This window comes from Carassius gibelio, chromosome A2, assembly GCF_023724105.1.
Source record: "Carassius gibelio isolate Cgi1373 ecotype wild population from Czech Republic chromosome A2, carGib1.2-hapl.c, whole genome shotgun sequence".
Classification (NCBI taxonomy): domain Eukaryota; kingdom Metazoa; phylum Chordata; class Actinopteri; order Cypriniformes; family Cyprinidae; genus Carassius; species Carassius gibelio.
Genome location: NC_068372.1, coordinates 3,499,605 through 3,514,384, shown reverse-complemented (window position 1 = coordinate 3,514,384; position 14,780 = coordinate 3,499,605). Strand labels below are relative to the sequence as shown.

The 14,780-nt window shown below is 41.2% G+C and overlaps 1 protein-coding gene across 2 annotated transcripts in view; it reads left to right on the top strand.

Annotated features, from left to right (window-relative positions):
• Window positions 1-14,393, top strand: part of dnm3b (dynamin 3b) — a 28,663-nt gene extending 14,270 nt beyond the window's left edge. For both annotated transcript variants that reach the window (XM_052609195.1, XM_052609200.1), the window contains exons 14-21: window positions 1,284-1,335; window positions 6,656-6,769; window positions 7,291-7,400; window positions 7,762-7,873; window positions 7,963-8,127; window positions 8,863-9,101; window positions 11,595-11,768; window positions 12,640-14,393. In XM_052609195.1, coding sequence (XP_052465155.1) covers window positions 1,284-1,335; window positions 6,656-6,769; window positions 7,291-7,400; window positions 7,762-7,873; window positions 7,963-8,127; window positions 8,863-9,101; window positions 11,595-11,768; window positions 12,640-12,682 — 1,009 coding nt within the window. In that variant the 3' untranslated portion in view covers window positions 12,683-14,393. The remainder of the gene's footprint in view (window positions 1-1,283; window positions 1,336-6,655; window positions 6,770-7,290; window positions 7,401-7,761; window positions 7,874-7,962; window positions 8,128-8,862; window positions 9,102-11,594; window positions 11,769-12,639) is intronic.
• Window positions 14,394-14,780: the final 387 nt, after the last annotated feature.

Sequence of the window (14,780 nt, the reverse complement as noted above, 5' to 3'; positions counted from 1 at the left end):
GTATGATGTTTCGAGACCCCAAACACCCAATGATCCCAGGGTACATCACTGAGGATGCATCCCAGTGCATAGCTAAGAACATTTGAACAACTTTAAAGATGATTTTCTCAGACAAATATTGTCCTCCTAACAAACAATACATAAATGGATTATTTAGCTTTCAGATTATGTATAAATCTCAATTTCTAAGGTTTTTGCTCCAGGGTCACAATTTTATCTATTTGATTTATTAATCTATTACACTATCCATCTATTTGACTGAGCCATACCTCCAAAATATCATCTTTTATTGTGTTAAAGGAGAAAGGCATTGAGTAGACAAAAATAAATATGTTGGTTTAACATTGAATAAAGAATGATAATAAATGGAAATGAAAGTTCATATAGTTCATATTTTTTGAATACTGAAATATGAAAATACTCTCAATATAAAGATAAAAGCACTAGTAGGTGGCGGTGAGTTGAATCATTGAATCATTCATTTAACGATTCAATCAAATGGCTGATTCATTCAGAAACGAAGCAAGTGACTCTTTATGTATGAGTCTTTGATTCATTCAAAATCATGGCTTCATTCAGTGACAAATCACTGCTGTGTGTTCATCTGTGACCTAACCCTAACAGACAATATTAACTATATTAACTAAAACATTAAGTTCTTGTTTATTGAACTGTTCTATAAATCAACATACATCACTTTAGCTGGTGTGATATTGCTAACCTGTCACCAATCATATGATATAAATATAAGAGGGTTAGGGTTATTTTTTTGTTCTGATATTTAGAATTTTAGGCTCATATCACTGCATCCTAATAGACTCACAGTCAGTCGTCCTGCATCATGTCATCATATTCACCATTGCTCTCTCGTTCTCTCTCTCTCTCTCTCTCTCTCTCTCTCTCTCTCTCCCCCTCTCTCTCTCTCACTCACACACACACACACTCTCTCTCTCCCTCTCTCGTTCTCTCTCTCTCTCTCTCTCTCTCTCTCTCCCTCTCTCTCTCTCTCTCACTCACACACACACACTCTCTCTCTCTCCCTCTCTCTGTCTCTCTCTCTCTCTCTCTCTCTCTCTCTCTCTCTCCCTCTCTCTCTCTCACTCACACACACACACACTCTCTCTCTCCCTCTCTCGGTCTTTCTCTCTCTCTCTCTCTCTCTCTCTCTCTCTCTCTCTCCCCCCCTCTCTCTCTCACTCACACACACACACACTCTCTCTCTCCCTCTCTCGGTCTTTCTCTCTCTGTCTCTGTCTCTCTCTCTCTCTCTGTCTCTCTTTCAGTGCTCAGCAGAGGAGTAGCCAGGCGAATAAGAAGAGTTCTGCTGGGAATCAGGTCGGTGTGTCCTGTATGTTTGTTGGTGTTTGTGAAGGCCATCTATGTTTATAGCACTCCAGACATCAATGCTATTTATTTATTTTTTTGTCATTTTACATGGCTTTGACTTTCTTTCTGCTCTGGTTTTACTGCCCTCACTTTATTACTCAGTAGTTCTTGTGTTTGTCAGGATGTCCATGTGTTTATGGACATGTTGAGTTGTGTTTCTGTTCTCAAACACGCGTGTCATGTTCTCTTCACTATCCTCCCGTGTGCGCGAGCGGCTCCTGCCTGATGTGCTGTTGTGTTTGGCTCAGGAGCTCCAGGTAAGAGCCTCTCATAACTGCATCCCTGTCTCTCTCCAGTCCTTCCTGTCTCATCCGTGTCAGATTGTCTCTGTCTCCATAGACACTGATGATGGATAGACACTCCTCTGTTTAACATTAACAATGTATTACTGAAAAATACTGCACACCAAAGTGGAGATGTTGCATTGCGGCAGTTAGGCGCCGTTCACGGATCACGTCTAATCAAAGGTTTGCAACTTGCTCCTGTAAACAAAAGTTTCCGCCACTTGCCCCGCCTCAGGGGTCTTCTGATTGGCCCACTGTTTGATTAGCGGCACTGTGTGTGAAAGTGAAATACTTAAAATGGCATCTTCGGCACTCATGTGCGAGATGCTGCAAAAGACAAGCACAATGGAAAAACACATTATGTGTGAACGGCCCCTTACACCTTGGTTTTGCATTATTTTTTAATTTATTGGCCTGCTGTCAAATATTTCTTACATTACAGTGAATTAATGGCATTGTCAGAAACATACAGGACAGACGTTTAGTTTTGCTGTGAGAAATGAAATCCTGCAGCAGATTGATCCCGAGTGATCAGTCTGGGTTATTCATCGTCTGACAGTTTTCAGCCTCGGTTTGCTGTATAAGTGGCTCAGGTCTGCATGTTTAATTAATAATCCGACAGTCGTTACTTGTTATTTCAGTGTAGTGTGGTTAGTGTCAAGTTAGTGTCATGGCGCACTGATGATAGAAGAGTGTTTGGAGGATCCAGTGATTGGCTTTAATAAAAGGGATCTTGAGCATAAAATTGTGTGTGTGTGTGTGTCTCTTCAGGTCTCGTCTCCTCCTGCCTCTGGAATAATTGTAAGATGTCAGGTTGATGTATGTAACTAAATGCACTGAGGTTATGGAGCAGTAGATGTAGTTCAGTTCACTGCATGAACCAGAGGACAGTTTTCAGATCTGTGTGACTTTAAAGGAACAGTTCACCCAAAAATAAAAAAATGAACCCTTGATTTACTCGCCCTCAAGCCATCCTAGCTATGTATGACTTTATTCTTTCAAACAAATCCAATCAGGATTTGAGATTTTGAAGCCCAATAAAGCACGATCATGATTCGCATGATGATAAGGAATCACAACAGGAGGCCCAAACCACCCCCCAACCCGGAGCTGTGTGGGACACTTTTTATGATTAATGTATGCGATTTATTGGCCTTCAAAATCTCAATACCCATTCGCCGCCATTATAAATCTTGGAAGTCAAGTCACCTTTATTTATATAGCACTTTAAACAAAAAAAGATTGCGTCAAAGCAACTGAACAAAATTAATTGGGAAAACAATGTGTCAATAATGTTAAATGACAGTTAAAGGCAGTTCAATTCCAGACTGCAGCAAAGTCAGATTGTACAGAAGAATCATCTGTTTCCTGTGGTCTTGTCCTGGTGCTCCTCTGAGACAAGGTCTTTACAGGGGATCTGTATCTGGGCTCTAGTTGTCCTGGTCTCCGCTGTCTTTCAGGGATGTAGAGGTCCTTTCTAGGTGCTGATCCACCATCTGGTCTGGATACGTACTGGATCCGGGCGACTGCAGTGACCCTCTGATCTGGACACAGACTGGATCTGGTGGCCACGGTGACCTCGGAATAAGAGAGAAACAGACAAATATTAGCGTAGATGCCATTCCTCTAGTGATGTAGCAAGTACATTGGGTGTTATGGGAAGTGTTTCCGGTTCCGGTTTACCTAATTAATGCAGCCTAGAAATCCTTTAACAGATTTGGATATTAAAAGCATATTAGTATGTTATGTGTATGCCAGGTTGAAGAGATGGCTCTTTAATTTAGATTTAAACTGCAAGAGTGTGTCTGCCTCCCGAACAATGTAAGGTAGGTTATTCCAGAGTTTAGGCGCCAAATAGGAAAATGATCTAATTTAGATACAGTACATTTTTGAGATGAAAAAATGCAGTTTTACAAATGCTAGAAACGTGGCTTTGTAAGGAAAGATTGCGATCAAATAGCACACCTAGGTTCCTTACAGATGACGAAGAATTGACAGAGAAGCCATCAAGTCTTAGACAGCTTTGTAGGTTATGACATGCAGAGTTTTTAGGTCCTATAATTAACACCTGTTTTTTTGTTTTTCAGAATTTAGCAGTACGAAATTACTCGTAATTCAGTTTTTTATATCGATTATGCATTCCGTTAGTTTTTCAAATTGGTATGTTTCGCCAGTCCGTGAAGAAATATAGAGCTGAGTATCATCAGCATAACAGTGAAACCTAACACCATTTTTTCTGATGACATCTCCCAAGGGTAACATATAAAGCGTGAAGAGTAGCGGCCCTAGTACTGAGCCTTGAGGTACTCCATACTGCTCTTGTGATCGATATGATACATCTTCATTCACTGCTACGAACTGATGGCGGTCATATAAGTACGATTTAAACCATGCTAATGCACTTCCACTGATGCCAACAATTTGTTCAAGTCTATGCAAAAGAATGTTGTGGTCAATTGTGTCAAACGCAGAACTAAGATCCAATAAAACTAATAGAGAGATAAACCCACGATCAGATGATAAGAGCAGATCATTTGTAACTCTAAGGAGAGCAGTCTCAGTACTATGATACGGTCTAAATCCTGACTGGAAATCCTCACAGATATTTCTCTAAGTAGGAATATAATTGTGAGGATACCACCTTTTCTAGTATCTTGGACAGAAAAGGGAGATTCAAGATTGGTCTATAAATAACTAGTTCTTTGGGGTCAAGTTGTGGTTTTTTGATGAGAGGCTTAATAACAGCCAGATTGAAGGTTTTGGGGACAAATCCTAATGACAATGAGGAATTAATAATAGTCAGAAGAGGATCTATGACTTCTGGAAGCACCTCTTTTAGGAGCTTAGATGGTATAGGGTCTAACATACATGTTGTTGGTTTAGATGATTTAACAAGTTTATACAATTCTTCCTCTCCTATAGTAGAGAATGAGTGGAACTGTTCCTCAGGGGGTCTATAGTGCACTGTCTGATGTGATACTGTAGCTGACGGCTGAATGGTTGCAATTTTATCTTATCGATCTTAGAAGTAAAGTAGTTCATAAAGTCATTACTGTTGGGGTGTTGGGAAATGTCAGCTCTTGTTAATGCATTATTTTCATTCATTTAGCCACTGTATTGGATAAATACTTGGGGTTATGTTTGTTTTCTTCTAAAAGCGAAGAAAAGTAATCAGATCTAGCAGTTTTTAATGGTTTTCTGTAGGATAGGTCAGTGGTTCCCAAAGTAGGGGTCGCGACCCCACGGTGGGTCGCGGCACCCCGGCGCAGGGGTCGCGAGATGATTTCGATATAGGCTTTATATATTTTTGTTTCAATTAATTTAACTCTTTCGCATCGCACGTACGATCACACCGGTGTGATCAGTCTAGGCTAGTCCCTGGAGTGTACGACCACACCGGTCAGTGCATGACGTGAAATTCAAATGTGCTCTCGCAAGTTGGATGGCGCTGAGCCAGAGACAAGTGCGCTCAGAGCTGTCATCACAACTTTTCAGTGTTTTCAACCACATAATGTTTATTTTAGGTTTCAGACATATAAGTACTAGAAAAAACAATACATTTAGAGTTTGTAAAATACACACTGATGTCAAAGGAAGAGGCAATAATAATCTTTTTCATTATAATTAGACACATTTTATTCATATCAGATACACATTGTGTAAGTAACTTTAAAGTTTACTCCATTATTCTCCCAGTTCACCAGCCACTTACTTTTATGTATTTCGGGAGAAGTGGATGAATTCACGTGTTGTAAATCCAACAGATCTGATTCTCTGAACTGCGTCTGCGGCACAAACTAAGATGGCGGCGCCCATCGCGCATACAGCTCAACTAACGCGATCGTTATAAAGGTGTTTAAATAACAAAACACTTCCACTTGCATATATTTGACAATCTGAATATCAGCTATTTCATGCCATATCTAACAAATTTGTTAATATTTTGAATAAAAAAGGAAAAATGACAAAAGCAGATCATTCATTCAGCTCTGTTGTTGCTGCGGTATGTCACGTGACAAGCAATGACGCGTCACCATGGAAAGCATAAAGTGACACATCTAGCGGATTAGCAGGAGTGTGTGTGTGCGTGTGTGTGCGCGTGTGTGTGCGCGCGCGCACGGGTGTGAGCACGCGTGTGAGCAGCTCAGACTTACTCGACTGGTTCCTGATGGCAGAATAATGAACGAGTTCAACCCAACATAGCTGCACAGTTACTTTCCGAGAGAGAACAGGTGGATATCGAGCAGCTCATACAGAATTGTAACACTGATTTTGCACGCAGAACAATAAAATATAACTTCGTGTGCTTTGAGACTGGGCATAAAATCGATTTGCTGTACTACATTTCACGCGACGAGAGGTGTTTTTTTTGGGGGGGGGGGGGGTCGCGGGGCAGCAGCGCATTTATCATGGGGTCGCGGGCTAAAAAGTTTGGGAACCCCTGGGATAGGTTACTATCCTGCCAAGCAATATGAACTACCTCTAGTTTTGTTTCCTCCAGCTGTGCTCCATTTTTCGGGCTGCTCTCTTTAGGGTGCGAGTATGCTCATTATACCATTGTGTCATACTGTTTCCTTAACCTTCCTTAAGCGTAAGGGAGCAACTGTGTTTAAAATGCTAGAAAAGAGAGAGTCCGTAGTTTCTGTTACATCATCAAGTTGTTCTGAGGTTTTGGATGTGCTAAGGAATTCGTTTACATCAGGAAGTTTAGTTACAAAGCAGTCTTTTGTGGTAGAAGTGGTTGTCTAACCCCAATAGAGTTCAGAAGGGAAGAGCCAGGATAATTTTTAATGCAACTCTGATTGGATTCATCTGACAGAAGAAAGTCATGTAGAGCTAGGATGGCCTGAGTGAAGCGTTCTCAGTCACCGTTACGTATCTCACTGTTGATTTCTCACGTCACTCTGCACTCGTGTGTTTCCTGCACTGATCCCTGCTGTGCTGAGTGTGTGTTTGTGTGTGACGCGTCTTGCTTCATCTGGCAGGTGATCCGTAAGGGCTGGCTGACCATCAATAACATCAGCATCATGAAGGGAGGAGCGAAGGAGTACTGGTTCGTGCTGACCGCCGAGAGCCTGTCCTGGTTCAAAGATGACGAGGTGAGCTCCTCTGGCATTATGGGATGAATTTTGTGCATTAGGAGTCAATGTGATGCTGAAATGCATCTCTGTATGAAGAATGAGGGGGATTGATGACTTTATTTAATAATGCTAATAACTCTTCACATGCTCCGCAGCAGCTGTCAGAATCATTGGCTCTTTAGCTGGCAGCCATAAACCACCAGCACATGAAAACCTAAATCCTTGTGTTATTCATACAGTCCAGATGATTAGAGTAATGTGAATGAGTGTGATTTCCTTTAGAGTTCCACACGCACTCGTTTCTCTTCATTCTCCAGCCTAATTTCTTTATCTTTACATGTTTATTGAACTCTCCTTTTGCCTTTTCTCTCTCTCCTAGCCAGGTATATATGGTCTGCTTTCACAGCTGCTCTTTCATTCCCTGTAGGTGCTGCATAAGGAGTCTTTTTATCATGAAAAAAACTTGAGATCTTTATTAAGTGGTTGAGCTAATTAGATTGTAATTCTACTGCTGACCCATGTCTATCTGAATCCCACAGGAGAAAGAGAAGAAGTACATGCTGCCCCTGGACAATCTGAAGGTCAGAGATGTGGAGAAAAGCTTCATGTCCAGCAAGCACATGTTTGCCATCTTCAACACTGAGCAGCGGTAAATAAACCACTTCTCACTTCTTTTTGTTTCCAATAGAATTGTCAGAACTGTTTTAAATGATCTGACTCCATGTCATCAGTTCTCAAAGAGCACACCATCAGGTACAGAGGATATCAGAAACTCGTTCATTTAACGCTGATGTTTTAATAATCATTCCAGTTCTATGAGGATAGAAATGTCCACCTTAACACAGAGGAACAATGTGGTGGAATCACTTTCTTGGTTATTAGTGGTGTGAGGTCAGACCACTCCTGGTTTCAGAGATGATTTCTGATGTGGTCAGACTGGAGCGGGTTCCTCACACACAGGTGAGAGCGTTCAGTGCTTTTCCTCTGTGTGACGGCTGGGTTTCTCTCAGGAACGTGTTCAAGGACAACCGTTTCCTGGAGCTGGCGTGTGACACTCTGGAGGAGGTGGAGAGCTGGAGAGCGTCGCTGCTGCGGGCTGGCGTTTATCCCGAGAGGGCCGTGGTCAGTGCCTACTGCATATCTCTCTGTGTAACAAACCTACATTCACATCAGATTCACATCATCGTTTCTGATTCTCTCCCTGGACTCAGGTGGAGAGTGAGAGTTCAGGTCCGGCGGAGAACTTCTCCATGGATCCTCAGCTGGAGAGGAAGGTGGAGACCATCAGGAACCTGGTGGACTCCTACATGGCCATCGTCAACAAATGCATCCGTGACCTCATGCCCAAGAGCATCATGCATCTGATGATCAATAACGTAAGCAGGATGCTCTGTGACTGACCGTTGAGGGTTTGACCGTTTGAACACTATTATATCTGACTCATGATGTTCATCAGAAGAATCAGAGCATGGCTGTGCTTAAACATTAATGCATGCATCTGTCTAATCTCTGTGATACGTGAACATAAACGAGTGAATTCATGACGTTACTGCAGCTTGTACAGTGTTATACGAGTCATGAAATCCTGTTCTGTCTACATGACTATAACTAAAAAGAATTAGCAATTCGATTGATTCTCAAACCCCATGTAGATGTGCTTTGTTTCAGGATAAATATGTGCAAATCAAAACATTTTGCTGTTTGGACTACAAATAACAAAATATATTTGGGTCAGATACCCCAAAAAAAAGAAAAAACATTTTTTTACTTGAAGCCTGCTTTTGCAATTAATTCCATCTGACATTAACGTATTTAAATATACTTTTATTTTGCAATAATTTCACAATCTTCAAATTAATATAGAAACCACATAAAGACATTGTATTTTTATTATTTGATGGCGAGTATTGCTGATAATAATACTGATGTTTTCATGTCATGTTTCAAATCATGTTTACTGCCATATGGCCATGTCAGTAGTAAAAGAAGTAATCACATGTGTTAACGTGTTAATTTTGACAGCACTAATATATATAAATATATATATATATATATATATATATATATATATATATAAAATCTGACTAATTAACATTCCTCCTCTTCCGAAGGTGAAAGACTTCATTAATGCGGAGCTCCTGGCGCAGCTGTACTCTGCTGGAGATCAGAACGCGTTGATGGACGAGTCTCAGGAGCAGGTGCAGCGGAGAGAGGAGGTTCTGCGCACACACCACGCTCTGAAAGAAGCTCTGGCCATCATCGGAGACATCTCCACCACCACCATCACCACACCGCTGCCTCCGCCGGTCGATAACTCCTGGCTGAGCGCCGGTGCGGGTGGCTCTCGCAGGTAACCGCTCTTCTCTGTCTGATCTAGGTAAAGCACAGGAAGATCCAGAGCTGCAGATCCTGTGCCAGTGAGTTCTGATCTGGCATAATTCATTGGCTGCCTCATCCTTGAAAGCTTCTGGGAGCTTCTGAGAAGTTAGGAAGTTGGTCTGCTGGTAAAGCACTTTCTTATTTGCCCAACAAACACCACAATCTCTTGCATACTTCAGCTGCTGTGGAGCGGCGCAGCCTGCCTCTGGAGAGTCCCTTGACCTCAAAAAGTATACAACTCCTACCAAAATGCCAAACTCTGGGTGGTTAACTACAAACTGAAGCTGATTAAGTCAAGTCAAGTCACCTTTAGACAAGGTCTTTAGAAGGTCTTTACAGGGGATCTGTATCTGGGCTCTAGTTGTCCTGGTCTCCGCTGTCTTTCAGGGCTGTAGAGGTCCTTTCTAGGTGCTGATCCACCATCTGGTCTGGATACGTACTGGATCCGGGTGACTGCAGTGACCCTCTGATCTGGATACAGACTGGATCTGGTGGCTACAGTGACCTCGGAATAAGAGAGAAACAGACAAATATTAGCGTAGATGCCATTCTTCTAATGATGTAGCAAGTACATCGGGTGTTATGGGAAGTGTTTCCGGTTCCGGTTTACCTAATTAATGAAGCCTAAAAATCCTTTAACGGATTTGGATATTAGAAGCATATTAGTATGTTATGTGTAAGCCAGGTTAAAGAGATGGGTCTTTAATCTAGATTTAAACTGCAAGAGTGTGTCTGCCTCCCGAACAATGTTAGGTAGGTTATTCCAGAGTTTAGGCGCCAAATAGGAAAATGATCTGCCGCCCACAGTTGATTTTGATATTCTAGGTATTATCAATGTTACGAGGCGACAGGGATGAGAGATGATTAGATCCATTTGCAAGCTTTTATTCAAAGACGTGGTCATAACAGACGAGGGTCAAACAATGGCAAACAGGTATATTGAGGGCAAGACAGAAGAGTAATCCAGAATGGCTGTGGTCAGTCGGTGGCTAACAATAGAAAACAGAGTCAGAAACAGCAAGACAAAAGGGCAAACCAAAATCACAGGCAAGAATCTAAACAAAAGAAAACAGGCAAGACAAGAGTAAACAAGAACTGGCTCCGTAGAGTAGCTATCGCTGAATGAGAGATAAACGCCAAACAATACTCTGCAGTGAATGGTGGTGTGAGACTGGTTTATATACTGTGTGTGACTGGTAGCAGCTGTGTGTTAGCGAAAGGAGGATCCATGATGGAAACAGATTGCCTGCTACATCCTGGAATTTTTATTACAGGGTTTCTGCGGGTCCTTAAGAAGTCTTACTTTCATCAAATTTAAGGCCATAAAAAGTCTTAAATGGTACACAAAAGTCTTAATAATTACTTCAAGAGATCTTAAATTTGGGGACAAAAAGACAGGAATAGTGATACAGCTTTATTCGATGATTAAAACTTAAAATGGCGATGATTTCTTTGAATAAAAACCGGGGAAATCGCTGTATTTCTGCCGACCAGACAACACCACCTGCTGGCAGAGAATGAATGTGCATTTCCAATAATCCCATCTGCTGTTTTTGTTCAGAACAATGTGAACATCCACCCGTGTTTTTACACATGTAACACGCAGAGCTGTAAATATGAACTGGTGGATCGACAAGTAGAAGATGCATTATACAAATCTAAACAATTAAGACGGTTAAATATTTTAACAAATTATTTCATTAATATAACGATTGATGAAAATAGTTTAAATCTAACAATCGATTCTTCAACTCATCCATTCTTTTATCAGTTTAAAAGGTGAAATAATTCCTTACATTTATATAGCGCAAGTACTCAAAGCGCTTTACATGTTTTATCATTTTATAAAACTTTTTGTGAAACCTCTACTGTAAATCATGCTTTTTACATCATTTTGCAGATTAGCCCTAGCTATTGTGGTAATTTTATTTGTGCAGAAATTAAATTTGAGCTTAAAATCCTGCAGATACCCTGCGTGATCCTGTGAGAGCTTGCTTGTAGGACATTGCTTTTTAGTCTTGTACTGCGCCCCCTGCTGGTACTGACTGGGTCAAACTGCTCTGATCCCTTGGGAAACCTGGCAAGAGCTACAGAGTGAACACTTCCCGATCTTTACAGTGCTCAGCAGCTTCTCTCCACACACTTTCTCTGACATGTTTTCACCTGTGTCGATGCGCTGAAGTGACCAGCGGTTTGACCGTCTGAGTCCTGTGTTCTTGCCGGTGAAGAGCTGTTCCTGTGCTCAGAGATGAGCGTGTTGAAGGGAACGGACGGGTCTGGTTAGGTGAGTTAGAGCTTTATTAGTTTCAGTGATGGGCCGTGGTTCTCCATGGAGCGAAGCTGGGATGTTCTGTGACAGAAAGCTAGTGGAGAGCAGTTCTCTCAGGAGCTCTGACAGGAGTTTTCTATCCCTGTAGGGTTCTCTCTCTCTCTTCGCTGTGAGTGTCTCTGTTGGTTTCTGCAGGTCTCCTCCTCCGAGCCCCACGGCTCCACGCCGGATGTCTGCGGGACAGAGACCCGCTGGTAGAGGTGCTCCTCCGCCTCCGTCTCGGCCCGGACCGCTAGGGCCCTTGAATACCAGCGCTGACAGCCCACAGGTTCCCAGCCGGCCCAACCGAGCGCCTCCCAGCATTCCCAGGTGAGATCTTTCCTTCGGAACGCCTTTCTCTCACACCTCTGATCTCTTCACTTACTACATGCATTTCTAGTCGTATTAAAATATTCCTCGCAGGTACACAAACTCATGCACGAATGCTTGGTCAGTGCATTGCAAGTGTGCAGTTCTTTTGCATACACTTATTATAGTAAGACTTTAATTTATGGTTTTGTCCTGCATACATTTACTATGTTCTTGTTATAGTAATTTAAATAACTGGGTAACAACTAGGTACTAACCCTGAACCCCTCAACCTAACCTTAACCCATGTAGTTACCTCATATTACATTACTTTCTTTGGCAAATACACGTAAGTGCACATACTGTAAAATGTAGTCCAACTGTGGCATAAACAAAGCTCCATACTAAAGGACGTTTCTTGCAGCAATCTGTAACTCTGACAATCTTGCTCAGCATTGGTTGAGCTGGTGGTTTTACACTAACCCTTGCTAAACCTCGAGGCAATGCTGATAGTGCAGTACATACTCGCGTTGTGAAGTGTGTTTTGACAAATGTAGACACTTTCTGTAGTGATGCATAAAACACAGGCTTACACCAGCATTTGCAAACTTTACTCTCGTCCCTGTTTTCATTCCTTTACGCATTACAGTCGTGCACTACACTAGTACTACCAGTTTTCACAAGAGCACTAAATTGCAATTCTAGCACTAGAGCAGCGTTTATGTGACCATATATATGCACATATATATTAACGTCAGCAAATAACATCGGTCTTATAATGCTACACTGCTTATAGATACTAATTCTGTCTTTTTTGTCTCTTGCCCCACCATCCAATGCCTTCCTCAATGCTTCTGTTGTCATGCACCGCTGTCGTCTTCTTCTAACACAGCCGTCGTCCTCCACCTTCCCCGACCAGACAGGTTCCCCCTTAAGAGGCCGTTTCCATTTCTGCTGGAAGCTGTTTTTCCAGAGCCGTTCTCAGCGTCTGTCCCATACCGAAGCTCTGAATCCCTGCATGTCCCCGTGATGCTTCCCTTCACGTGTGTGTCGTCTGTCAGTGCCTGTGGTTCAGTCTGGTTCAGAGTCTTATCGAGTCTATCCTCTACTAGTCTTCATCTAACCCGTGGTGAATCGTTCGTGGCAGTGCTGTGCTTCCCTTCTTTAAAGTGTGCAGCACAGCAGTGATGTTTCTAGTGATGCATGCTGGTTTATTTTAGGCTGTTAATATGTGTGTCCACTTACTTGTGTCACATTATACCTTAGTGTGTGAGCGATATATCTTAGTGCAAGCTGGGAAGTGTGTGTGTGTGTGTGTGTGTGTGTGTGTGTGGCTAAATTATAAGATAAACGTGTAAAATAGTTTAAGGTTATGTAATATTTGTGTTTTGAGATTTAAATTATTAATGTTTTTATTTCTTAATGTTGTTTGTCATTAAAAATGCTCAGAGAGCTTTATTTCTCTTAGTAGTGGACATCCGTTTTGCTGTCACATCTGTAGTCGTCTTTGTCTGGAACACTTATATAAGCACCAGAATATAACATGTATTCATCTTCTGGAATAGCGCCACCTGCTTGCCATACTAGCGATGACCCTGGAACTACAGTATACACCTGTTCTGCTGTGTAGAAAATCAACTCTATGTACTGTATGTGTTTCAGATAAATACAACTCATTATCCAGAACATCATCCCATTACTTTGCAATAAATCTAACTGTAGTTTTGTGTCGTCTCTCTCGGTCTGTTCATTGGATTAGTGTTATTTAAGCATTGATGATGTTAATTTGCTACTGTACTCGTGTTAATTAATTACAAGACAAACTCTTCATTTGAAAATAATATTATAGCATTCTTAAAAAGGACTAAATAAGGAATGTAAGACAATTATGCAGGGACTCTTGGAAAACACTGATGTATTTTTATGTTCATTATTACAAACATGAATATATGGATGTTTGTGAATCAGAAGCTGTTCAAATGGATGTAATGGTGTGTCATGCAAAATAATAGTCAGATAATATTAAACCGCTCTAACGAAGGGATGAAATGAAGCAGACAGGAGCTAGAGAGCAGGGCCAGAGACTGAATGACTGCAGCATCTGAGTGAATGAGTGAAGACTGTGAGTGAAGCTGAGCATGTTGTACTGAGATCAGCTTAGAAACCTGCAGCTAGAGCATCATGATGGAAGATTCTCCAGAAACATCTCTCTCTGACTTCTGTTCATCAGACAGCGCTGTTTGAACTCTTTATGTTCATTTCTCAGACTATAGCTATGCACAAATGAAGTATTTTAGAAACTTCTCCTTTGTCAGAGCTGATGAGACTGGCATTTGTTTAAGAGCAGATCTGAGGTTTATACAGCAATTACACATTATAATAATACATTCATATGATGTTGTTGAAAATGAATGCTGAAAATGTGCTTTAGCTGTTCATTTACTCTTCAGAAATGTGTTCTCAGAAACTCTTCCAGCAGACCGTGGCGTAGTTTTCATTGTGGGACGAGTCTAGATTGAGAGTTTCACTGCAGGAAGATAACAGGAGCGTTTCACTCTTTCTGTGTTTCATTATGGCTTGATGTACTGTACCTCTATATGTATAAAATAAAACTGATTATGGAAAATAAAAGCAAATGAGAATCCACAGTGTCTAATTACTGTTTGCTTCATGTGGGTGGTGATTTAAACTCTCTTTTAAAAGCCCAGTTTTTGGTTTTATGTTGTTAACAAAGAAGCTGTTCTGCTAATTTCAGTTGCTCATAACATTTTGATTTGAGAATAGACTGATCTGAAATCAAACTCCTGACATGTGTCTGTTCTTCAGAGGTTTATCTATGAAATAATTTTCTTTTAATAATTCTAATTTCATCTAATTATTAATTTTCTAAGCATTTCTCTTTTTTTAAAGGACCATTTTTTTAAGTATTATAAAGTAATATTATTTATTGATTTACAAATAAGAAACACTCCAGTTAACGAGCAGTGCATATATAATGCTTGAGGAAACGTTTTCCTCTGAATACCGAAGCTT